Below are 26,123 nucleotides of genomic sequence, written 5' to 3'. Positions count from 1 at the left end.
AGGCGGCAAGAAAATACACATAATGACTTCACTCAGCTTTTCTTCGCTGTTTCTCTTGTGCTAATAAAAGATGGCAGTATGAGTAGCATTAGCGTCCGCCCGCCGAAGCATTCAACATTATACAAAACTCAAAAAAATTCTTTTCGACTAAAATAATAACTTAATTAAAACATAAAAAAACTAAAATTTGTGTTCTTCCATAAATGCATAAAAATCACATTGCTTTCTCTTCTTTCTGAATGTATTTTTGAGACCTATCACACATCAAAAAGTGTTGTTAAACCTGATGCCGACCGTACTTTTCCGATAACTCGCACAATAGTTTGGTAAAAATTAGGGTATTCATATTTTTGGCCATTTGATACAGTACAAACCAGTCACCATAGTTAAAAACACTTAAAACAGCCTTAACTCTGCATTTACTAAGAGAACGAGTGCAAGATCGAAGCAAAGTAACACGCAAATGGCGATTGCAGAAACAGGCTAGGCGATACAACAACGTGACCCCTGACAAGACTGATAGAATCATAAACCAAAGCCATTGTATCACAAACACTTTCGCATTGAAAACATTGACAGTTAATACGCACAATGCGTCGGTGTTAACAATTCCTCCACTAGGCCCGTAGCTGTAATAGGTGCACTTCGCCAGCTGGAAAGAAAAGGATCGAATGCGTTAGTCTAATCAGTAATAATGCTTCATCCACTACACGTTCATGCATTATTCCGAATTTACACAAAATTTAAACCATCGTTAACAATTCAAGTTCGTCAGCTTTTAAAATGACGTCATTCTTACACATTCAAATTGATTATCTAATTGCATTAATAGAATGCAAATTGTCGTCAGATATGACCATGCCTTTCTGTACTGCCTGGCAACACAATTAGGTAAACGGAGTTCGCGGCTTACCTTTGGAAATACACGCTCCATAATCTCTGAAGCAGAGAAATCTGCATTCCCGATTAACGCAGTTCCATAGGCCAGGAATTTTCCTCCAAGAAAGGTGTCAAGAAGGTAAAATTGCCCCACTACATTGGCCATGTTGAGAAGCTCACAAAGAGCATATCGTAATGCATAACTATCATGGTAATGAAGATGGTGTTCCCAGTACAGCAAAAGGGCCTGAATGTATGGCGCGACCGTCCCACAATTTGCACTTCCATCGCCATCTCCCATTTCAACAACTGGGTGCGACAATGGCAACACTAAGCTTCTGAGACGACCACCTTCCCACAGATTCCACAAATAAAAAGGTGTGTAAAAGAGGACAGCCTGCGGAATAAAAATATCGTCCTAAGTGCATGATTCGTATATAAGAGAAGCATTAGCTTCTCAACCATCAACTCAATCGCGATCACTTGAACTACGTACCTGAAACATCAGTATAAATCCAACCCACTGATAATATTTCTGGAACTCAATTCTATCCACAAATTGGTACGGGGCGGATGCATTGTAAGGCACTGGTTTCACTCCAGGGTGGTATGGAAGGCTCGATTCCTTTTCGCCTGGCACAGTTGGCTCTTTATCTTTTACTGTATATGTCGAAAATATCCAACAATATGCGTCGATCGTATCCACTTTTTTCCCATATGTATCACATTTAATCGGGTTTCCGATGTATTCCTTGGAAGTCACCACTACCGCAAAAGCTAACAGTACCATCACTGTAGCCTTGTAATGCAGTCGGAAGACTACATTATCTATGCATACATCATCCACCTTCAGCAATGTTGTAATGCCTTTGAATAGCTCCTAAACACAAAGTTTGACGGTACGTGAAAGATGTAAAATTGTTAATACAAATTTACTGTCTATATAATGGAAATAATTAGACTATCCCTCAATACGAAAGAAGTAGTGGAGACAAAATTACAGGCAATTCTGTTCTGCGAAAGACGACAGTCCAGTTCAGGAAACAACCTACCTTAGGATCCATGTTGGGAGACACGTGCTTATCACCACCTCATCGCGCGACGACTGATCGTGCGTTGTGGTCCTGGATCTAAGGCAACAATGTAGCACCCGTGAAATGTCAGGGTACACACGCGCGGTACCAACCAAGCAGTTTAAGTAGCATTTAATGCGCTCTCCAGGATTTTTCCTGAGGTTTTTCCTCCGGAAATAGATTAATTTAGATAATTTGGTCTCTCGACATACAATTGTAAATTTAAATTGGGACGTTATGGTATTTGCTAGGGAATGTTGTACTTCCAATTTTGTGAATATATGACCGTTGAGCAGGCAGGGAGGGGTTTGGAGCTCTCCAAAAAAGGTATCAGTTGAATGAAAGTTACGTTACCTTTTGAAGAATTATTATTTAAGATAATCATCTTTCAGTATATTAACCAATTGCGAAACTATGAGCGTATACATACATATACTTCGAACTTTTTCTTAGAATTTAGTATTTTTTCAGTAACCTACAAGCCACCGCTATGGTTTGTGGTGGGGGGCGAAAACACACCTGAATGATTTTGACCCGAATGTTTTTACCTCTACCGCGGTCAGACAATGTTATTCTGATCCCATATCGTTCGTGGAAAAATGACATCTTAAATACATCTGTTCCACACTTTTCTTTATTTATGTACCCCGAAAGCCACCGCTAGTGTGTGTGGCAGGGGGTGAATACACCCCGGAATAATTTTTACACGAGCATGACCCTACCGAAGTTGGAGAATTTTATTATGATCCCTTATCAATCGTCGAAAAAATGAAATCGTAAATCTATCCGTTCCACACCTAATGTATCTAATTTTATTGACATGATCTCTCCTAGCGTAGTACGCTGTAGGTAATAATACATTTTCAACATCACTGCTGAAGAGACCTGACCTCCTTTCAATTTATGCAAGAGCTTCAATCTGTAATTTAACCTTCGCTCCGTGAGTTATTCCCAGCCTAGCTGCTCTAATATTTTGGATACGCTTCTAAGTTTATCATAACAGCGTTTTACAAATCTAGCTCCTTTACGCCGCACGCGATCCAATTCGGCAATTAATCCAACTTCATGAGGTTCCCATATACCATGAGCAAATTCTAAATGGTGAAAGATGCTTTAACCTTTTCATTACATTTACCCAGTATTCTTCTCGGCGAAAAAAGTGTTTTGTTCTTCCACATATTTTATTATGCACGGGAATTCCGCAAGAGACACAAAGCTGATGTCCGAAGGCACCAGCTCTACGCATTTCATTTTGGAATTCAAGAGAAATGTAAGAGATTGCACGGAATAGACGTAGATGTACACGGAATATTTCAAGGTGCAAAATTGTGCAAATCCACTAAAAAGGCCGAAGCTGATAAGATGAAACAGATATTCGTTCAGTCGCAAGAACAGTTTGACTCTGATTAGGAGGAATAAGAAAAAACATCTGCCATTGATGTTAATCCTTTGAAGAACCTGGTCCTTCTAGCACCTGGTTCGAAGAACTGTATCTATGGAGCAGTTATTAAGCGACATGCAAATATTTTCATAGCTTTTTGAAATGTTCGTCCCCGTCTCTTAACTGTAGAAACTGTATTAGTGCAGACGCGTCATTTTATACTGCATCCTTACACTCAGCTCGGAATCAGAGCGATGTATTTCAATGGTACCCAAACGCGAACTGGGTGACGGAGGGGCATGGTAATGAATGAACGACTGTTCAAAGTAAAAAGGATATTTAATGTGTCTCAGGCATTGTGTAAGTGATTAAGGGTGTATTTGGACTCAATATAGAATCATCAATAGGCAAGATAAATTAATCATTTAAAGCTCCCACCAATTTTAATATCTGCCTTTCTGAAAGGGTAACTTGCCTTTATCTTTCATATAAAATATGCGATAAGTTTATTTTCAATGAAAAATTTCACGATTTTTTCATTTTTAACCGTTTACCTTGAACTTTTTTTTGCGGGAAACGGAACGGCAAACAAAATAATTTCAAGGAAGGAAATTCTCCGTGAATCAGTAAAAATTAATACCGGAAAAATTCAAACATTAACAATTCTTTATAAAATGGAATAATAACCTGAAATAATTCACTTAACATTTGTGATAAAAAACCCATAGAACCCTAAGGTCCCTTTGATAGGTGAGGTCTACCCTAGTACTAAGCACAATGACGTGTAATATTCACACATAAGGGCGGGGGGGGCAGTTCCTTTGCCTGTGCCGCCTATGGTTTCCCAATACTATCCGGTACCGGAAAAAATCACCCAGCTTCCCCGGGTAAACATGATTAAATCTATAAATAAATAAATGGTGGAACTTTCATATCCCCGCTAATATTGAAGACAGCTTGAAAGATGTAATTCACTGGCAGATTAGAGTAATATTTGAGAAACTTTCCCTTCATTCACACTTGTGAGACAAGGCAACTTATGGACGTATGGTGATACGTTATTGGTGTTATTAAAGGGATTATGATACATGCTGCAGGTTGTGATACAGTGACAGAAAATTAGTTCCATTTCCAAAAGAAACGATGATTTAAGATCGCAGAACACGCGGTACGTTGTGCAAAGGGTACACAGTCTTCGAGGAGACGACTCGGTACAAGGGGAAGCACTTACTAGTCGCTGGCTCAGCAGAGGGGCCCTTTGTGCGATTGTTTATCAACTGAGTGAAGCTCTGTCCAAGGTCACTACACAGATCTATTCCCTAGAGCCCGAGCGAAAGCAGAGGAATAAAGGGATGCGATGTTGCGATATCTAACCCTAGAAATCCAAGTGGCACATTTCGTGAATCAGGTCGGTATAAGTCGTCTGTGTTTGCGGCCGCATCTTCTATTGTGCGGATAACTCAACTGCACACGCCTCCTTTCCGGGGTCACGCTGCGTACACGGAAGGACCGAATGATCATAAGCTGGTATAATTGTAGTATTCACCAAAATGTCATAGTCCATCCACGTTCATTCTCATTAGTAAGGATTGGATAGGTTCCCATTGGGCCATGGAAGGTCAGACTGTGAATGGTCTGAAATGAGTCGACTTTCAGTTTCACGAGTAAACATGCTTACCTTAGCCTGAGTGAGATATCATACTCGTATTACGGAAAAGAGCCACTGACACAGCATCGACAGCAATGAGACGGATGGGCGTCCTTTTAATGAATATGTGGTACTAATTAAGGATTATTATAAACATTTTAAAAATGGAGTGGGTCCCAAAAAAAGTCTTTTTTATTTACCCTTCAAGCAACTGCTAGGATGTGTGGCAGGGGGAGAATACACACCAGAATAATTACTATTACCCGAACATGAGCCTACCGGGGTCTGACAAAGTTATTCTGATCCCTTATTGTTCGTGGAAAAATGACATCTTAAATCTATTTTTTCTACACTCCATCTCTCTAATTTTATCAACATGATCTCTCCTACCGTAGTGCGATGGGGGTAATAATACATTTTCAACACAACTGCTAAAGAGACCTCCTTCCCAAATATGCAAGAGCTTCAATCTCTAATTAAGCCTTTGCTACGTGAGTGATTCCCAGCCTAGCTGCTTTAATATTTTGCAGGCGCTATTAAGTCAAACATAACAACGTTTTACAAATCTAACTCCTCTACGCTGCACGCGATCCAATTCGGCAATTAATTCAACTTCGTGAGGATCCCATATTCTTGCAGCATATTCTAAATGAGGCCTAACCAACGACAGATTTAGGTATTCAATTGAATCTACACATTCTGTTTCGGTATTCCCAATGCAGTAGGCGTTCGGGTGGGCAATGCTCTTTGTCCAAACATTTATGGCTACTCACTTTTTTAAGTTTAATTCTAATTGCCAAGGGTCGCACCAGCGTTGTGTAGCATTCAGGTCATTTGACAAAGCTGCTCTGTCCACAGGATCTCAGATATCACGGTTTACCACTGAATCGTCGGCAAATAAACGTATCTTACTGGTGACTACGGAGTCATTATCGATAATGTAAAGTAGGAATAAAAGAGGTCCGATGACCCTTCCCTGGGGAACACCTTAAGTAACTTCTACGGCATTTTAGCTAACTCCATCTATCACTACTCTTTGAACCCGACCATTCAAAAAGTCTTTAAACCAACCCCGGATATTTTATCCATACCACATGCTTCTAGCTTTGCGAGTAATTTACTATGAGGTACTTTGTCGAAGGCTTTCTTAAAATCTAGAAATATTGCGCCCACTGGAACGTAATAAGAATATAATGAACAAGAAGCGCAAGTTGTGTCTCGCAGGATCTACCTTTTCGGTTCCCGTGCTGAGTTTTCATCATTAACTTCTGATTATCGAGGTGTCTCACGATCGAACTAGCAACTATACGATATGTTCCATAAACTTGCACGAAATGGACGTAAGGGAAATAGGTCTGTGATTACTTGGTTCCTCCTATTTTAAACATTAGTGCTACGCTAGCCGTTCCTACAATCTCTCCAACCTTGTGATCTACCAGCGACTTCTTCAATATTATTTCTAGACACGGCGCAATTTCCGAAGCTAGATCCTTAAATAGACGAGTGGGTATTTTATAGGGCCTGAAGGATTTATTAGGCTTAATATTTTTCAGCAAACATTCTCTTCCATTGCATGAGATTTCAATTTTGGGCATCTGTTGACCGGCACGATTTGGTAAGATTTCTGTTTGGTAAGGTATTCTGTGAGTTATTAGTGAAGACCCTTTGAAAGAAGGAATTTCATAGTTTAATTAATGGTTTCTGGCGTAACTTTATGGAACCGATTCATTATAAATAAATGAAAGGACTAACTTTGTAGTTCCACACGAAAACGATTTATTCACACGACCCGGGTTTCGAAGTAAAACTTCATCATCACCTGATGATGAAGTTTTACTTCGAAACCCGGGTCGTGTGAATTTCATAGGTTAACCTTTTCCAAACTGCTGGTTGCTCTTTCGCCTTTATCGTTTTTGAGTGTATTGACAGTTGTCTTATTTCCCTGAACTTCTCTGACGTATGACCAAAATGCTTTTGGATTCTGTTTCAAACTTTCCGTTAACATTTTCCTTTTGAATTCCCTTAACGCTTTCCGAAATTAATTCTTGTTATTCGCCCTAGAATTCTTATAATCATAAGTGATCTCATTCTTTTTGTCGCTAGAAATATGATCCCTAATATTTTTCATCTTGGCGTGACACAGCCTTTGACATAGTAATGCCTTTCTAAGATCCGCGTTGTATCACCTAGGTTTCGTGTTACCTTTTATAAATTTACTAGGAATGAACTTGTTGACTGCTGAGCGCGTGATCCCAAGAAAGTGATTCCACGTATCCTCGGTATTTCGGTGATTACTATCTTTCTTAAAACTAGCATATTGACTCTGTAGTCCTCTTCTTTAAACAAGTGAATTTTCCTTTTAGACTTCTTATTTCGGACACCGTGAAGCGAAAACTTAATATTTACTGCCCTTTATAGTTTCTATAGTCAAGACTTTTTCGGGAATATTCGTTGCTAACGAATCAAGGATATAATCCCCGCTAGTTGGTGAAGTGGCAAATTGAATCAATGAGTTCAAAATAAAAGAATTCAATAGCGATTCACATATATCGTTGTCTTTACCGTTCGTTTTAAAAATATATGTGCTTCAGTCAATAGATGGGACATTGAAATCTCCACCGATTATAACGTCGCGATCATTGTGTTGGGATAAAAAACCTTGGATTTGCTGATTTTATTCTAGTTTTGAATTGTGTCGACTGGCGGTTTGTAAAATTCGCATGCATAACTTCTTTTGGACAGAGGACTTTTAATTGAGAACCAAACGCTTTCCAAACATTACCCGGAATTACCTCAGTTCTGCTGGCATTATAATGAAGGAGGTAAAATATTTTTGTGGGTATCTAATTTAGTAATTTTGGCAGAAACAGAGGAAAACACTTGCGGTTTTCCACTTTATATCTGTAAAATGGAAAATTGCGAGTGTTTTCTCTGTTTCTGTCATTATGGAACGATTCTACCACATTACACCTGAATCTCCAATGTGCAGTAATTTTATTAAAAACTGATCTAATCTATTCCTCTTACGATTTTCATGGATATTGCTGTGATTGAATTCTTTTGTCTATTCAGAATAATTTCTACCTTTGCGTAGTTTTGTTCCTCTCCAGTGAAAGCTTCCTCCATGTGACGCTATTGTAGCTCTATGTCCTCCGGGATATCTCCCTCGTAGGATCATACGACAGGAACGACAGTTTCGTAGACATTACAGTCTGAGTCTTTGGGTCAGAAGTAACCACTTCTGACCACTTCGACCTGTAGACACCGGTGAAAAATATGGGCCTGCTCGCAAGAAATTATGGAAAACACGGATCTTTTCTTATGTATCATATTCGGTCTTGAAATGAATGTTTTTCCAATGCCTGGATGATAGAATAGTTCTAATTTTTAATAAGCTCCTTACAGAAGATGTTGATTCTGTTTTCCCCAAGGTTTCAGCTGGAAGAGCGATGTTTTCACTATTCAAAACCGGTGTTTCTCCCGATTTATGATACAGATTTATTACCTGTACAGTTTGCACCAGCTTTCCATTTTTGCGGATTATTTTATTGCAAAATTTAAGGATGACTGAATAGTTATAGAACCATTAAATATTTGAATAAAATATTAATCAAAAAGATAGAAATACGCCATACGAATATTTGTGCCAAGGGAATTAATTCGTAGTTATAGAGACAAAACAGAAGCGAATATATGGGTAATTTCTTTTTAAAGGAGGCACTCTTCTTTTTAATTTGTGTCACAATTATTAGCTTCTGCTTTAAAAAATGCGCTGCTCTAAAAATTAAGACCTTAATTACCGTATAAGTCACTGCTAGGGTGTGTGGCAAGGAGTGAATACACACCAGACTAATTTTGACCCGAATATGACCCTCCCGCGGTCGGACAATGCTATTCTGATTTCTTATCGTTCTTGGGAAAAATGACATCTTTAATCTATCTGTTTTACACTTGATCTCTATAATTTAATTATCACATTATCTATTTAATTGCCACAGATGAGATTATTCTTCTCCTGCCAGGGATACCATAAACTGCACCAAGGCATTATTCGTGCCTGAGGCGAGATTTAAATCATCGATCTCTTCGTTGACCGATGACCATGCTACCGGGTTGGTAGTGTTGAGATGGATGGCATATTCTGTCATTTTCGCTAATGGAATAAAATGATTTATTTTTAGCCCCACGATTCAAATGATACAAAAAAATAAAGTTAATGGTATGTTTTTATTGATCGACGTACGGTTTAAAAAAATTCGTTCGCATGTGTCAAATTAAAAAAAAATACATAATATAATATTTATATGCACTGTACGTGCATTGTTCATTAATACATGTTTTCGTTTCATTCCCTGACAGGCGTTTCAGAGTTGGTGCTTCCTTTTCCTGCCATCATATTGGTTTCCTAAAATAGAAATCATTATACAAATTAATGAGTAGCTCTCAATCGGGTGGATAAATTGCACGAGATAAATAAACCAATAGCATAAGATTAGGCATTTCATATCATTAAATAATTGTATATTGCATAGTTTTGAAATGAAAACGAATTTCATTTCCGGGAAATTAACAAGAAGACCAACAAAAATATATGTATTCACTTCGAAGAAAAATCTTTTAGTAGCATATCAAAAATTTTGGCTAACGTAACTTGACCCAGTATAAATATTCATCGAAAAGGCGATTCTGATTATTATCCGAAGATTCTGAGTATTGTACTGGACTATCTTGGTATAAAAAGAAGGCAGTGAGAACAAGGCACCAGGTGTAATTTACCAGTTCACAGAAATCGGCTACTACACCAGGAATATCGAAATAGAAAGTTTAGAACTCCTCTCACGAACTATCCTTGGTGAAATAAAATACGGGGAATATGTGGACCAGCTAACAAAAAATTAGGATATATAGTATTAGAAGAGTAGGAGGTAAATGTGATAATAAGGTCCAAGAAAAATGTTATCTGTCGTTGGTTATGCCTCATTTAGAATATGCTGCGAGTGTTTTGGATCCTCACGAAGTTGGATTGATTGCCGAATTGGATCGCGTGCAGCGTAGACGACCTAGATTTGTAAAACGTTGTTAAGACGTACTGAGTAAGGTATCAACATTTTTAGAGGAGCTATGTTGGGAATCACTCAAGGAGCGGAGGTTAATTTACTGATTATATTTTTGAATAATTGGGAAGAATGTCTCCATAGCAATGATGCTGAAAATATATTATTACCCCCATCGCACTTCGGTAGGCGAGATCATGTCAATAAAATTAGAGGGATTAAGTGCAGAACAGATAGATTCAAGATGTCATTTTTCCACGAACGATAAGATTTCAGAATAATTTTGTCCGACCGCGCTAGGAGGGAAAAGTGTTTTGGGTCTGGTGTGTAATCAACCACTGCCACACACCCTAGCGGTGGCTTGCACGTTACTATGAAATGTACTGTGATGTACAAACAAAATTCAATATGCACGTGGTGAGTACAGAAGAGGATCGGTCAAATATTTACGGAATAGGAGAATATCAGAAATATGTTGCCGAAAAGCTTACCGGTCAGGGCACGGACATGTTTCTCATTGATCTTTTGTGAGGAGTAACCACTACTGTCTGAGTCAGATACATTTGTATACTCGTTGATACACTGCAAACGTCATTTCCGTGCGAGTGAGTGGGCAACTTTAAAGGCAATTTTGTTTGGTCTAAGGTACGAGTACTATGAGGCTTTGGGTCTTCACTTTTGGCAAATATTACTTCTTTCCCTGGTTTATTGATTTGTTCTCTTTGATTAACCATAATTAATAGATTTTGGCGTTTAATCGTGAATGGTATTATGGTGTCTTTCTGTGAAAAATGTATGTAGACTTTTCCTAGAGCCCTGTGATGAGGTTCCTAATGTTTACCGCTTTGTTATCAAGTATTTACACAAAAATATTTTAATTAGTTTTAGTTTAGTTTAAAATATTTTAATTAATTTTATTAATGCCCTATCTTCAATAAGATTTTTTCACTTACTTGCCCTGAAATAGTTGTTAACTGATCCTCTCGTATGCGTCGATAAGTATATCTCCCTTAGATACTGTGGGGCTTATATTTGTAATTATATAGATCTAAGTTATTTGAATTGTTTTACAAAACATTATTATAATAAAAACTTAAGGGAACTTTATTTTTTACGCTACATGCCTGGTCTGGAATTATTATTTGGTATTTCGGTATTCCCTGCCACACACCATAGTGGTGGCTTGCAGGCTACCATGTAGAAATGGTAAAAAATAAATAAAAATTCTTAATGATCTTTGCCTGAGATATGTATGCATGTTTTACTTGATCCCCAACTTGATCGCTGTTTTACTTGATGGCCTATCTACTTGAACGTATAATATTAAAACCAATTAGTCGAAATTACGGTGGAGAACTGCAATTTTGTTTTAAATATGAGATATTTTTACCGCGTCGTTCTCTGAGTAGTTACCTTCACGTTACTTCAAGTATTAATTCAATGATATGCCCCTTAAAGCAGCATATACTTTAATGCAAAAATACTAATCAAATAACGCTGGTAAACCAGTTAAAAATAAGTCACATAATCTTCAATATGGTAGTTACAATCTGCCCAAAAGTACACTTCAAAGCGTCTACAACGTGGCGTCTTATTTGGCAGGCGAATACTTACGCCAAATCTTATGCGTTAGATGCTGTCCAACGTAGTACCAGAATCCGCCAACCACGTAGAGGAAGATGAAGAATAGTATAGGGTTTCCATTATTCACCGGATCAAGAAATGGATAGGGCCAGACTCCTCTGATGAGACGACCGAAGATCACACTGTAAGCAATTCAAGGAACATCAAAGGGACATCTGGAGGAAGGAATCTGGTATTATTTGATAGTCCTCCGTTAAAGGTAGGTTTTGAATTAACACACACTGAAAAATAATAAATATTTTCCCCAAACAAAACCTGCTATCCGAGACAAGAGCATAGCCTGCTTCAATGTCACACATTTCCTTTCTGCTTTCATTCCATCTAACATACATATCCTTTTCCTACCCATACCTAGCTTGCCCAGCGTTCTCCCCTCTATTATAGCATTGAGTTTTTCGTTACCAATCAAAATAATCTGCATCCACTCTTCCTGACTCCGGATTTCTTCCAACAGCGCTCTCTCCTTCCCACGATGAACTTCTAGTGCTTCCCAGTACTTCGTTTGATTTTTCATCAGTTCATTTCACTTCTTCGATCTGTCTCCACACCCACATATCAAAAGCCTCCAATCAACGCCTATCATCTTGCTTCAACGACTGTTTCCGAGTAGTACAAAACCCCGCTTCGTCTCAATGTTTTCATGAGCATTTCCTTACCTCCTAAATCAATGTCCCTGTCATCAACGACCTCCTTGCGATAGCTTCTTTGCCTCACGCAATTCTTCTTCTTACGTCCCTTTTACTTTGTACATATTGGTTTAAAACACTGCCAAGGTGGGTTAACTTTTCCACATGGTCTAGGTTTTGCTCTCCTATTGTAATATTTAATTTGGCTTTCCTCTTTTGCGAAAGCATTTCACCCTTTGCTTCACCTACGTTGATTCTCTTCCCATACCATTGCAGTGATTTTTAAATGCGCTAAGCGATCACTATAACCCCTTTTACCAAGGAACGCTTCATCATCCGCAAACCTGATTTTATGAATTTCCATTTCTATCTCCAGTCCTCCCCATGCCTCCTCAACCATGTAAACCACATATGCATTGAATAGCACAGGTGATAATGCACAATCCTTGTCTTACCGCTCTTTCTAACAGTGACAACCCGGACTCTCCATCCACCACTCACACCTGAGCAGTCTGAGACATGTACAGGTTATTGATAAGGCTCTTTTCCCTAATATCTACTTCAGTATTCTACAATACATTCATTAATCCTGCTAAATGCACTCGATATAACCCTTCTCGAAATCTACAAAACAAACAAATATATCCTGACTGTATTCTACAGGTATGTTCCTCTCTAGTAACGACTGCATATCTCTTATGGAATCACACGTGTCTCTCTCCTTTCTGAATCCAAACTTATCACTCCCTAAGTAATCATTTTCCTTTCTATCCATTCTTCTATTGATGATCCACTCTAGGTTTATGCAAAACCAAACTTATTTTTACATAGGCTTCACATTTGGCTGTCTTTTCCTCTTTGGGATGGCAAATAATACAGATATGGCTATTGCAGATTATGCAATACAAAATATCTGCATGCCGAGAGATAGGGGAATACCGTCATGATGATAGGAAGTATACCAAACTATGGGTTTCACATAAAATATAACTTATTGGTCGACTAGTTTCACTGTACTCTAGCATTTTCAGGACTGATGACACCTGACACAGATACCTACACTTATGTAAGTCATCCTGAGATTATGGCTGAGGAAAGGGAAATAAGATGAGGTTGGGAAATTTTCTCCGAATGAATTATGTAAAGATGTGTATCTGTGTCATGTACCGTTAATCCTGAAAATGTTACAGAGTACTGAAGCCAGTGTACCAATACATTACAGTTACTGCCTAACGCTACTGTGTTGCTTTCCTGTGATCATGGAAGCGATTGAAAAAATTCCCGACTAATATCCAAGGATTAGCACTGAATGAAGCAAACCGTTCTCGGTTGGATCCGTAACCTTTTTTGTCCGTTTTTCTGCTATTTAGCAACCTTGTTACGTGCTCTTTGACTTGGTTTCCGTTGAATTGAAACAGTCTGGGTAGAAGAGGGGAGACGGGGAAAGAAGGAGAGACTCACACAGCCGAGTAGGTGGTGATGAAGGCGTTGAACGTGAGCCAGCCCTTTAATTTGCCGCCGTCCTCCGCCGACACCCTCTCTCGGGTAGTGCTGAGGTAGAGTTCGAGGAGAGCGATGGGGACGATGAACGTGTGCATGGTGTGGTCCACCCAGGCCGGGTACAGCTCGCTCAACTTGTCGCCGAAGATCAACGTCGGTGACCTCCAGTACACAGTCCAGTAAATAATGGCCACCACCTTTTATATTTTAGGATATCACACAAACACACAAATATATACAAAATAATAACTATTATATTTTTATTTACATTTATATATAATACAGATAAATTGACAAGGAAACATTCCACTTCAATATTTCCTTGGTCCCAACCACCTTCATCTTGGCATGATGAGTCACTGCTCGTACTCTGATAAGGGTGGCTGGATATATATATATATATATATATATATATATATATATATATATATATATATATATATATATATATATATAACAAACTTGGAAAGCAAACAACAATATAAGAACACATAAAAAGATCACTCACACGTTATTTCTTGATCATTTCGACGGAATTCAGCTCCGTCTTGATCGGAAGAAACAGAAGTAATATATACACACACATACATTTTGTCAAGAAAAATTTCAACGAAAGTTCATACATGGTCAGTCACAAATTATATATAAAACTTAAAAACAATAAAGAAACACTCACAGTATCGGTTTTTTAAATATTTCGGTGGCCTGACCACCTTTCTGAGCGGAAAGAAGACAACTTAAATGGACGGGCGAAGAAAAGTAGGAAGGGAAACGGTGCTTAGGAGTGATAGGAAGGGGTAGGGATCGACGGGAAGGAATAGGGTGAACCCCCAAGGGTTCAGGGTTCAAGATAAGATTCGAGCCGATGCCAAGGAGACAGAGACACGTTGACTGGAGGGTTTTGAGTTTTAGCGATGTGTCGGAAGGGGTAAGTGAGGCAAAAATAGATAAATTGAAACAATCGTGTATGAAGTATTATGGAGGGAGACATGTTTAGGCCCTGGTAGAAAGGCTAATGCGGAAGGTGGTTTGTATGAGGTGTGGGACGGAAATGATACGAATGGGCGTCCTTTTAATGAATATGTGGTAGTAATTAAGGATTATTATAAACATTTTAAAAATGGAGTGGGTCCCAAAAAAAGTCTTTTTGTATTTACCCTTCAAGCAACTGCTAGGTTGTGTGGCAGGGGGAGAATACACACCAGAATAATTATTACCCGAAAATGAGCATAACGGGGTCTGACAAGGTTATTCTGATCCCTTATTGTTCGTGGAAAAATGACATCTTAAATCTATTTTTTCTACACTCCATCTCTCTAATTTTATCAACATGATCTCTCCTACCGTAGTGCGATGGGAGTAATAATATATTTTCAACACAACTGCTAAAGAGACCTCCTTCCCAAATATGCAAGAGCTTCAATCTCTAATTAAGCCTTTGCTACGTGAGTGATTCCCAGCCTAGCTGCTTTAATATTTTGCAGGCGCTATTAAGTCAAACATAACAGCGTTTTACAAATCTAACTCCTCTACGCTGCACGCGATCCAATTCGGCAATTAATTCAACTTCGTGAGGATCCCATATTCTTGCAGCATATTCTAAATGAGGCCGAACCAACGACATATTTCATTTCTCCTTTAACGTTTTCATCACATTTACCAAGAACTCTTCCAATAAATCATTATTTTTTGTTAACTTGTCCGCATATTCCCCAGTGTATGTGTTTCACCCGGGCAAGGTCGTGAGTAAGGATAACACCCAGGTATTTAGTTGAATCTACACATTCTATTTCGGTGTTCCCAATGCAGTAGGCGTTCGGGTGGGCATTGCTCTTTTTCCAAAAATGTATGGCTACTCACTTTTTTAAGTTTAATTCTAATTGCCAAGGGTCGCACCAGCGTTGTATAGCATTAAGGTCATTTGACAAAGCTGCTTTGTCCTTAGGATCACGAATATCACGGTTAACCACTGAATCGTCTGTAAATAAACGTATCTTACTAGTGCCTACGGAGTCAATTGTTGTTAACGTAAAGTAGGAATAAAAGAGGTCCGACAATACTTCCCTGGGGAGCACCTGAAGTAATTTCTACTGCATTTTAGCTAACTCCATCTATCACTACTCTTTGAAACCGACCATTCAAAAAGTCTTTGATTCAAACCCGGATATTTTTATCCATGTCATATGCGAGCTTTGTGAGTAGTTTACTATGAGATGCTTTGTGGAAGGCTTTCTTAAAATCTAGAAATATTGCGTCCACTGGAATAATGCTCTCTTCCAGAATAAGAATATCATGAACAAAAAGTTGTGTCTCGCAGGATCTACCTTTTCGGAAACCGTGCTGAGTATTCATCATTAACTTCTGATTATTGAGGTGTCTCAAGATCGAACTAGCTACTATACGATATGTTCTATAACCTTGCACAAATTGGATTTTAGGGAAATAGGTCTGTAATTACTCGGTTCCTTCTTGTCTGTGTTTTTAAATATTGGTTTCACGTTAGTCGTTACTGGGTACTGGGGTGCATTTGTGGGTGGTGGAGGACTTGGATAAAGGTTTGCTGTATTTTAATATGTCTGATAAATTGGCGGATCGTTTATAAGTAATCGAGGGACATTTGTGCAATAAGTTTGCTGTTGTTTTCTTGGTTAGCCAAGATGGAGAAGAGGTCTTTTGAGGAACTGAATTCCTGGGAAGAATATTGTCAAATTGATAGGGTGTGCAGTTTGGTTTATTGGGAAGGTTTGGGAGGGTGAATGTGTCGGAAGATTTTTTCTTTGAAAAGGGACTCAGGGTTACCGCGGCGGAGGAGAGCGTTATGTTGATTGTGAAGGAATGTATCCAGGGAGTTTTGGTTATTACAAACACGGTGACCACGAGTGGAGAGTAAGTATGGGAGAAAAAGCTTAGTGTGACATGGGTGGAGGTTAATGTAGCGGAGGTATTGTTCTTTCTTAGTGGATATTATGTGGAAGGGGGTGTGGGGTTGTGCTTAGCCAGAGATTTATTAACATCGAGGAAAGTCAACTCTGAGGTTGAGTAGATGGAGGGAAGGAGAGAGAAGAGAAAGCATTGACGGAGGGAATGAATCCACCAACGTAAAATCAGGGAGATTTATTGTAGAACGGATAGATTTAAAATGTCGTTTTTTCCTAGAACCATTTGAGATCATAATAGACATAACAGCAATCGCGTAGGAGATGATTATAATTGGTAATGTATATATTTGTCGATATCTTGTTTTTAATTTAATAGACCCATATTTTTAATAGTTTTACAGCATGATTTGAATGTGCGTATTCTGTTATTAAATGTTGTTGCATGTAAGTACTTTCTTTCGTGCGATTAAGGCTTGTCGAGGGCATGAACTAACTAATATGAGTGTAGAGGTAACATGATTTGGTTTTGCAAATGGTTTTATTCTAGTTTACCGGTGGGTGACCCAACAACCTCCGCCGCACGCCCTTGCGGCGGCTTGCGGGGTATCATGTAGATGTACATGTAAAAACCTAATACATCTCCACTCCGGAGCGCAGCCTTGAGAAAACTTACCCAAAATCCCAACCTGGTCATCACATCGGCCGATAAAGACTCCACGGTAGTCGTTCTGAATACAGCAGACTCTACGCATGTCATTTGTGCTGAATATTGGACTTTAATAATGCAGGCACAAAGACGTCCTTTATTTCATCATCCCTACCATTTGCAGTTTTGACCTGCTAAATACCCGAAGGTCAGGCTTCAAGTACATATAACGGCTGTAGCGTTTTGTATTTTTTTATATTTCTCTTCCCCTGCATTCTATGAGCTTGTTTAAGAGGCATCGTAAATATTTTCATAAAAAATTAGGACTTTTTGCAAGATGTATGCATCGTATCACTGCGACCTCTAAGAGAAGGGACAAGCGAAGGCTCAATTCAGCACTCCTCGTCCCATCCCCTTCGCTAGCTGAAGGAGTTTGCGGATTGCAGTTTCAAGGAAACAGTTGAAAATTTTGGTCTCCTCTAAAATACAACGCAATTGGGAGTTTTTGTATGTATACAGGGTTTATAGACGAAAGTGGGAAAACTCCATCTTAAAAATCATTCATTGTATATGTCAAATCTAAAGATTATCTCTCCCACAGAAGGCCATAATATCTCGCCTTAGCTTACTTTAGCCCGCCATGGAATGCGACCGTTCTCTCTCCTGACATTGAAATCGTCATTGAACTCGATTTGCGTACGCTACAAATCACGCAGTCATCAGAATTATGCTTGGGCAGTTATGATCAGGCAACCCGTATTTTGAAACGTGGTCAAAATAGCTAAGAAAACAACAAACAGTGAAGTGACGCCTATGGTTCGACAGAAATGCTGAAGTCTGTGAGTTTCATATTTTGACCTTGTCAGATGATCCCCACCAGAACTGACGTTATGAACGTACGTAATGTATTAGCCGGAAATCTTTAAAAAGTTGAGTAATGCATTCAAAAGTTCCCGTAGTTAACATCTTGAATGATTTCGATGTATGCTTTGTTCTCTTGGGTCACAGGTCTTACCTGTGTATTTAATGACTTAGAATTTCATTTTTGACTAATTTCAAATAATCGGTTCCCAAAAATACGCAATATCTTGTGACGGTGGTGTTAGTAGAGTATATAGAGTAGATAGTAGAGAGGGTAGCAACTGATGGATAATAATTCTACTTCGACAGTTTGGAAATAACAACATGTTAGTCGATAAATTATGTATAATTCGAAAATTATGCATACAATTTAATTCATTTTTATTTGTTGTAAATATTTCTAAGCTAAGCCAATTTAGACGTAAGATATCAACTGACCAATAATGTTTGTCTATAAAATTATCAGCTCTTGCCTTTTCAAAAAGCATTGTTGATGTGCTCCCTGGTAGGAATAGCACGCACCTAACTCTTTCGGCAAAAAGTCGAATTGTATAAAGTTACCCCCCCCAACACACACACACACATATATATGTATGTATGTGTGTATATATATATATATATATATATATATATATATATATACACACACACACATATATATATATACACACACACACACACACACGACATATTAAGGCACAAAAACGTAGCGAAATTTTTAATTGATTGCCACTACGCTGTTTACAATAGGCTAAATTAAGTTCCTTACTGATTGATTGATATATACGGTAAAAGACAAGAGGCACGCTCTTCGAGAACGTAGGCTCCAGGAGCGAGTACGGAGGAGGATCAGAGGTGAGAGAAGTGGTGACAAGAGAGAAAAGTGAGAAAGTTAGACAAATGAAGGATAGAAAGGAACTTGTCGCATTGAAAGGTGTTTGCTGGTTTGCTCTTCGCTCTCAAGGACAGAGCGAAGGGCGTTTAGGGAAAACAGATAGCAAATTCTTCACCACCTGCCTCTGAACAAGGAAAATATCGTCAGGTTGAATGCCCATCGTTATTTCGTGTCTCAGATCTGTTCATATCAACAGGTAGGATGTCAAATTTTTCACTTAGTAGTGTAGCAGTTACCAAAATTCTTACCCATGTATATAATTGCGCGATTCCCAAACAAACCTAAGACTATGATTCTCTCAGTTAATTTCTGAAAGAATACCATAGGTCCATAAGCGGTCTATCATTTAAAATTTTGATCGTTTAATCACTAATAATATAAACTCGAAAGAGGAAAGTTTGCAGAATGAAAGATGTTCCTATCGCATGAAAATCTTTTAAGTAGTTTATCGGCTTTCAGGGATCAAATACTATATCTAAAACTTTGCGATGTGGAGTTAAACTTTCCATTTTAAATCTTTTTCTATTTAATAATTGAAGTTCCAGTTTATCTTTTTTAGGCCATTTATTCTATGGACATTTTTAACTGTCCAATTACATGAAATGGAAATCAAATTTACAAGAAAAATCAAATTCTGATTAGCGAGCGAACCTTTGACAAGAGCCCCCGGAGGTCATCTTGTCAACTGTTGACCATAAGAGGCATCAAAGAGATTTGCAATAGGGTGAATTAAACCCGTACAGCCAAATAATCTCATATTTTATCACATTAATATTTTAATGCCATATCAAATTAACTTTTTAAAGTGTCGCAGTTATGCTTCCTTGAAATTATTTCTAATGTAAAGGTTGATTGTGATAAAAAAACGCATAGTAATGATAAGTATGTTAAGATATTGGGTACTAGGTCCACCCTAAAGTAACGAAAACATAATTACCTCAAATGAATGGGAAGCGTATGGCACCATAACTTCGGCATTGTACACCCAAGCTTTCAAAAATGGGATTTGGGACGGTGCGGCGGCTAATGTATTGGCTTCCCAGCCAAGATCCCGATTTCGAATCCCGGATGCGGCAGGATTTTTCAGTGGTATCCCGATCCTTACTCTGGGTTCAATGTGGAGAGCACATCGAGTACGTCGCCCGTGGGATGGGAGGTTAAACTCTCAATCCCTTGGTACCTATCGCAAAGAGTAGGCTAAAGGCGTTACCGGATTCCTCTCCACCCTTCCTCCATTCCTCTACCAAATAACCCACCCATGCCTAATGGCGCAAATGACTTCAGTTGTCGGTCGCCTTCCCTAATAACCACTAATACTTTGAAAAACGCGTTTCATGTTATAGCGCAATCTAATTACACCCACTTGATTGCGTGATTTTCAGAGGGAATTAGGGTTGGATTATGATGAGGGTTTGGAGAGGTTGGCTTTGAGGAGGCTAAATTGCCTTACAAAATTTGGCCGCGAAGAAGGAAGCCTATAGGTATCAGTTTGACTTTTATGTTATTGTGCGATTGTGTAAAACTCGTTTATGTGATTTCGGGTGAAGGAAAGTCACTAAGTAGGTGAACACTAATGTTGTTTAGTGGAATTCGTTTCAGATTTGGTTTTTCCCGACGGTTTTGTATATAAACCAGTTCCATCCCCTAATCAGTTGACATTTACCGTACTTATGATAGTGGCGCATTCACCGAGTTCGTTGACTCGCGGGAAGTGTATCTATAGGTACTATCTGCAGGTACTATCGGTAAGTACTATCTGTAAGTGAAAAATTCCTGTTTTAATTTTGAGAGGATGAAGTAGTTACGCCATTGATGACTTTATTTCATTAACAAACAAATACTTGGCTACTCCTTACACTGTCGATCTAATAACGTCTCCATTTACTGTTGTGGGGAAAAGTCGAGCCCATCAACAGTTTAAGTTTGAATACATTCGACAGATTCAGGCGAGATGTGATGGAAGTTTGTCATTACGTGAAAAACAAATTTGCACTTTTACACAGATTTATCTGATAAATCCTAAATCAGTTTAAGTCTGTTTATAATTTCCATTACTGAAGGCAAATTCGCACGTATACGTTTCTTCATTCCCAGCAAATATCTTTGAAGGAAATTTAAAATCGCAGAGAGCAGTAATTTCACCAAAAATTGACTTCCTTAGAAGGGACCGTGAAGAACAGAGAATGTTTTAGAAATATCTTATTACTTTATATCCTCCAAAAAAATGGCCCTGCAATGAATGGTTGTTTTGTTCACATCTTTATGCCTCATTCTTCATCACACCATGATTTTTCTCCGCTACTATTTTTTGTTAATGCAGACAAACAATGTAGTAGAACCATGATGCGAATTTATGACCGTATTAAATAAAAATGGTCAACTGATTAACATATGCAAGCCATTGAGCCCTCATCTACTTACGAATGTGGTCGGGAATAAGATAGAGCGGAGTATGACTTGGCGTGCCCTCCTGGACCACTCCTTCTTCTCTCCGTCCGACACCCTGGACAAGAGGTTCTCACGGCAACACATCATGAAATACACCTGCTGCACCATCTGAAAATGAAAATTTCAGCCTGATGCATCACTGAGGTGGATTGTATCACATGGAAAATTTTCAGTCTACTGTAATAAGGAAGGTTTTAGGATGGACACAGACTGTACCCTCCTGTATTCTTAGGCTTACATAACAAAACCTAACGACCAACTCTACAGTACGTAAACCGTTCCTCAATTCCGCATGCGTTTTACCTCCAATTTAATTTTTTATCTTTAAGCATACGTTGTTGTACCATAAAAGCTCGGTTATCACAAACAGTATGCAAGGTGGGTACCGAAAATATTTATCGACCAACAAAAAGGGCCAAGTATGTTGAGTGGACGAGCGTTTTTGGACTAGTATTGGCAAGACGGGAATGACTTCGCCTTCAAACAAGCGACTATTTCCTGTTCTAACACTTGAAACAGTGGCTTGGTAGACAGCGGTTTGAAGACGAAACCACCGTTGTCAACTGGTTCAATTCCCAGGCGGCGAACGTTCATGCTGAGGGATGAAATAGGCTAGCACAGTGCTGCGGGAAGTGTTTAGATGTTAACAACGATTATGTACAAACGTGAATTAGGTTTGCAGGAAACTGAAACCGTCAATAAAAACTTTTTCTGACGAATATATAGATATACATATATATATATATATATATGGCCAAATGGACCTAACTTAAAAAATAATCCTCGTAAATAAAAATTACATTCCAATGAGGGAAGGAATTCCAGAGCAGCAATTCGCGGTTAGTGTTGCATACTTACCCTTCACGCCATTCCCTTCCACAGCTGGCCGAGTCCATAAAAGTCCGACTCTTATGTATTTCTTCTTTAGGTTATTGCCATTCAACTATTTATTCCATACTGCCTTGTTCTCACATACTTCTTTCGTATCTGGCACATTAATACATACTCTTCTGTTCCTCAAACGCCAAATATTTCTTGCCTTGGGAGTCTCTTTCACCACATTCACCCATGACATTCTCGGTTCACTCCCTACTCTCAAATATCTGTTCGGAGATTCGCCTCCCATGCGCTTCCTCATAATGGCCATTCAATCGATGCACACTCCTTTCATACATGTTGATTATCGGTGCATTAACTCCATATTTGAAAGCAATTCAATCTTTCCTAGTGATGTAGTCAGGGTGATTGGGTTGCGTTGTGGGGGGAAAATCAAACTGATGATGTGCTGTCATCAATATTGAGCTCTTATAATACACTGTTAACAATTTATTACATCATTCTATCGCTACTCATAAAACAGGGGACATTTGAATTGATGTTTAAGTATAATTGCATTAGTTTAAGGAAGAGAATTTTAGTTTAAATGAAAAATCATTAGCCTTAAAGTATCTTTTAAAAATTCAGTATGATTCAATAACTGTGCAGAAATTGTTCCTGTAGCCTAAATAAAAAAAGATGAATTCTGTGTTCTTCTGCTCCAATAGTTTCGGCATGCACCACGTTATCAGTTTAGCAGAGGGAAATGAGGTATAACACCGCAGATTCTGAATTGCTAGTACTTTATTAATCTACTTACTTACGTAGCTACGACTAAGTCATTGCCCTTGGTGCTGAGGTGCTTTGCAGGGCAGCCCTAAAGCAGTGCTGGTGGTGTTAGTTTGGAAACGACGTACTGATACTATTTTTCTAAATGAAAACATTCTTCAGGCAGTCGTAAAATGCCTGATGGCGAATACATATTTAGTGTGAAAGAGCAATAAATATATCTTCAATTTTATGATTCAAGAAGAATTTACTTGGGTGATGCCTCCAAATATTTTGGCTGCGGGTGTTTGAGAGTTGCGTCTCTCTATCTATTGTTACAAAATATTAATGATAAAGAAAATAGTTCATGTTCCACTGGTTCAAGTGGATTACTTACCTCGTTTCCTTGTATCTACAGATAATATTTACGAGGATACCATTACGTTTCACCCCTATGCTTTAATTTACAATAAATTAGCATCCAATTTTTATTTTAGATGTACTTATGACCTGCGCTTTAAGCAACACGGCCTCAAACCAATTGTGATCGCACTATTATTTAGATTGCAGAAAAAGATATGGAAATATTTACGACAGACTTTGTTTATGACTCAATGAAACAGGTTCTCGGAGAAGCGGGATGTATAAAACTGCAATATTTCTTTCGTGGACAAAAGCGACACGTGCCAATATGCTTACGAAGAGGTGAACCAAATCGCTGCATGTAGCACCATAAGTAATTGAGAATATAAACATATTATAAAGTGCCTCATACAAGGTGATATCAAATGCCTTGTATTAACTCAGTGCAAAGAGTCCAGTAAAAGCTATATTTTAAAAATCTTTTTAAAATGCAGATATTCACATTTCAAAGACACCAATTAAAATTACAGTCTCAGGGAAGGTTCTAGATGCCGTATTTAATCAATAAAATCATTGATAATTTTATATAATAAGGAAATCGAGAAGTATTTCGGAAAAGGGTCTCGCATGAAAGAACTCGCATGCCGAGTTGTGCCTAAGAATAGATCCAGTGGCCGAAAACGCAATCAAAAGTTTGCCCTGTATGGTCGCACCAGAGCGGATTACAAAGGGTTTTCGAACCAAGAGATGTTTTAAATGGTCTTTCAATAACTTATAAACGTAACCTCAGTTCGGAATCAAGCGCAGGTCCGTTATTATGATTTCCCGATCATCAAATAGCGGGGTTCATTCGGAGTGGAATTTCTGCAGTCGATATCGTACATGATATCCTCCATAATGCCCCCTTATTCCTGTGCAAAATATCGCAAACCCTATGCTCATTGCTCGCGTTATGGCCTATACCTTCCACCCTCTCCACGAGGGGCACACCGGAACGAATAACTCTCTCCACTTAATGTGGTCGGCCGCTGTCTGTTTGAACAATTGAAATTCAGGACGAAGTTTGAAATGAAAAAAAAACAAGAAATTACTAATGGTATTCTGGCTGAATCCTTTGAAAGTTCACGTCAGTAAGGGTTCAAATACAACTTTGGAAGCTTTAGACAACTTGTTCGAATTCACACCTAAATATTTTGTATCAGTGCGGTTACGCTCCTTACTTCACAGCAATTCGTGAATAATTTATCTCTTCGTCATTTTCGTGCCACACAAGATACGACGTTCCTGAGCGGTAAGTGCAGGCGAGGAAAAGCCTAAACATATTCCCGCCAATTTCACGTGAGTATGCTTGAGGAGAGGATCATCTTCATGACCAACCTTTTCGATGTATCTTGCTTTGAATTGGCTCATTTTTAAATCGTGTTATCTAATCATTTATCTATACCAATTAAATCACGAGCTCATATCTTATTTTTGTAAGATTATAAACAAAACATTCTTGGGTATGGCACGATAAGCAATTTCCAATTTGCGGAGTGTTTGGGAGAATATGGGAGAGAGAGAGATATGGTGAGGAAGGAATGAAAAACTGTGGTTGAAATGCACCGATATTTAACATATATGAAATAACTGTGCAAAACTAGCACGGTCGTGTTTAGAGAATGGATGATATTCGAAGCACCGAACATATATTTGAAAGGGGAGTAAATGGTTTGAAGGGAAGAGGTCGACCAAGAATTTCATGGGCGAAAGTGGTCGAAGAGAGGCCAAAAATTAGGAATAGGAATTAGGAGAGTCAAGAAGAAATGACTCTGCACGAAATGTTACGAGTGCGAAAAAAGTATGGGAGAACAGAGCAGTAACGCAGAAGAGGACGTAACAGGGAATAAGTTTTCCGAAATAACCTAAAATAAGGGTTTTTTTTTCATCGACTCCGCCTGCCCCGAAAGGAAGCAGCGAGAAGTATATGCATGTGTGTGTGTATGTGTGTGTGCACACGGAATAACAAAAAAAAAATTCGCGGAGCAATTTGTCATCAACACTGTCCGACTTTCCGCAGCTTAATTAGATTAAAAAAGAAAAAAAAGCGACAGCTGTCGCGCTGAGTGACCGCGGTGGCTGCTCCCATGAATGGACGCGACGCCAGGAAGTATCGGTCTGCATACCACGTTCCAAAGTGTGATGTACGTCAGCGACCCGTTGAACATTCTGCTGATGGAGTGGTCGTCGGGATCCTTGCCTTGCGAATTCATGTGCACCATCCCTTTCAAATACGTGATGTCGGCGTAGGCGTAGTACGCGACCATGCTCCAGTGGAACGCCACCGCCATCGCAGGCACACGGACGAGAGACTCGTGTGAGAGAAACCACGGCCGTCAACCAGATGCTCCGCGAGAATCCAACTAGCACACCGCACCGCACCACAACTTTTTATTTTTCCGCGACGCGCGCGCGGGCAACTCGGGTGAATATTTCGGGAATACTCCTCCTCGACGGCCCCTTCCTGGTCATGTTAAACCCCTCGGCGGTATCTCGGGAGGGGTGGGGGGAGTGGATTCGGGGAAGGCAGGCGGGGTAGAGGCAGCCGCTCCTTCCACGGCTCCCGACTCAAACTTGTCTGTCTTCCCGCAGGATGTGGGAGA

The 26,123-nt window shown here is 39.0% G+C and overlaps 1 protein-coding gene across 1 annotated transcript; it reads right to left on the bottom strand.

Moving 5' to 3' along the window:
* Window positions 1–9,201: 9,201 nt before the first annotated feature.
* LOC139690630 (androgen-dependent TFPI-regulating protein-like) lies at window positions 9,202–26,123 on the bottom strand. Its single transcript, XM_071588114.1, has 5 exons — window positions 25,647–26,123; window positions 21,508–21,642; window positions 13,767–14,002; window positions 11,650–11,801; window positions 9,202–9,386 (listed from the first exon to the last, which is right to left on the bottom strand). Exons 1-5 carry the CDS (start codon window positions 25,809–25,811, stop codon window positions 9,346–9,348), a joined length of 729 nt encoding a protein of 242 aa, XP_071444215.1. The 5' UTR covers window positions 25,812–26,123; the 3' UTR covers window positions 9,202–9,345.

Source organism: Hetaerina americana, unplaced genomic scaffold (genome assembly GCF_022747635.1).
Source record: "Hetaerina americana unplaced genomic scaffold, ioHetAmer1.1.p SCAF_3, whole genome shotgun sequence".
In the NCBI taxonomy this organism is placed as follows: domain Eukaryota; kingdom Metazoa; phylum Arthropoda; class Insecta; order Odonata; family Calopterygidae; genus Hetaerina; species Hetaerina americana.
This window is presented reverse-complemented; position numbering and strand designations above follow the sequence as displayed.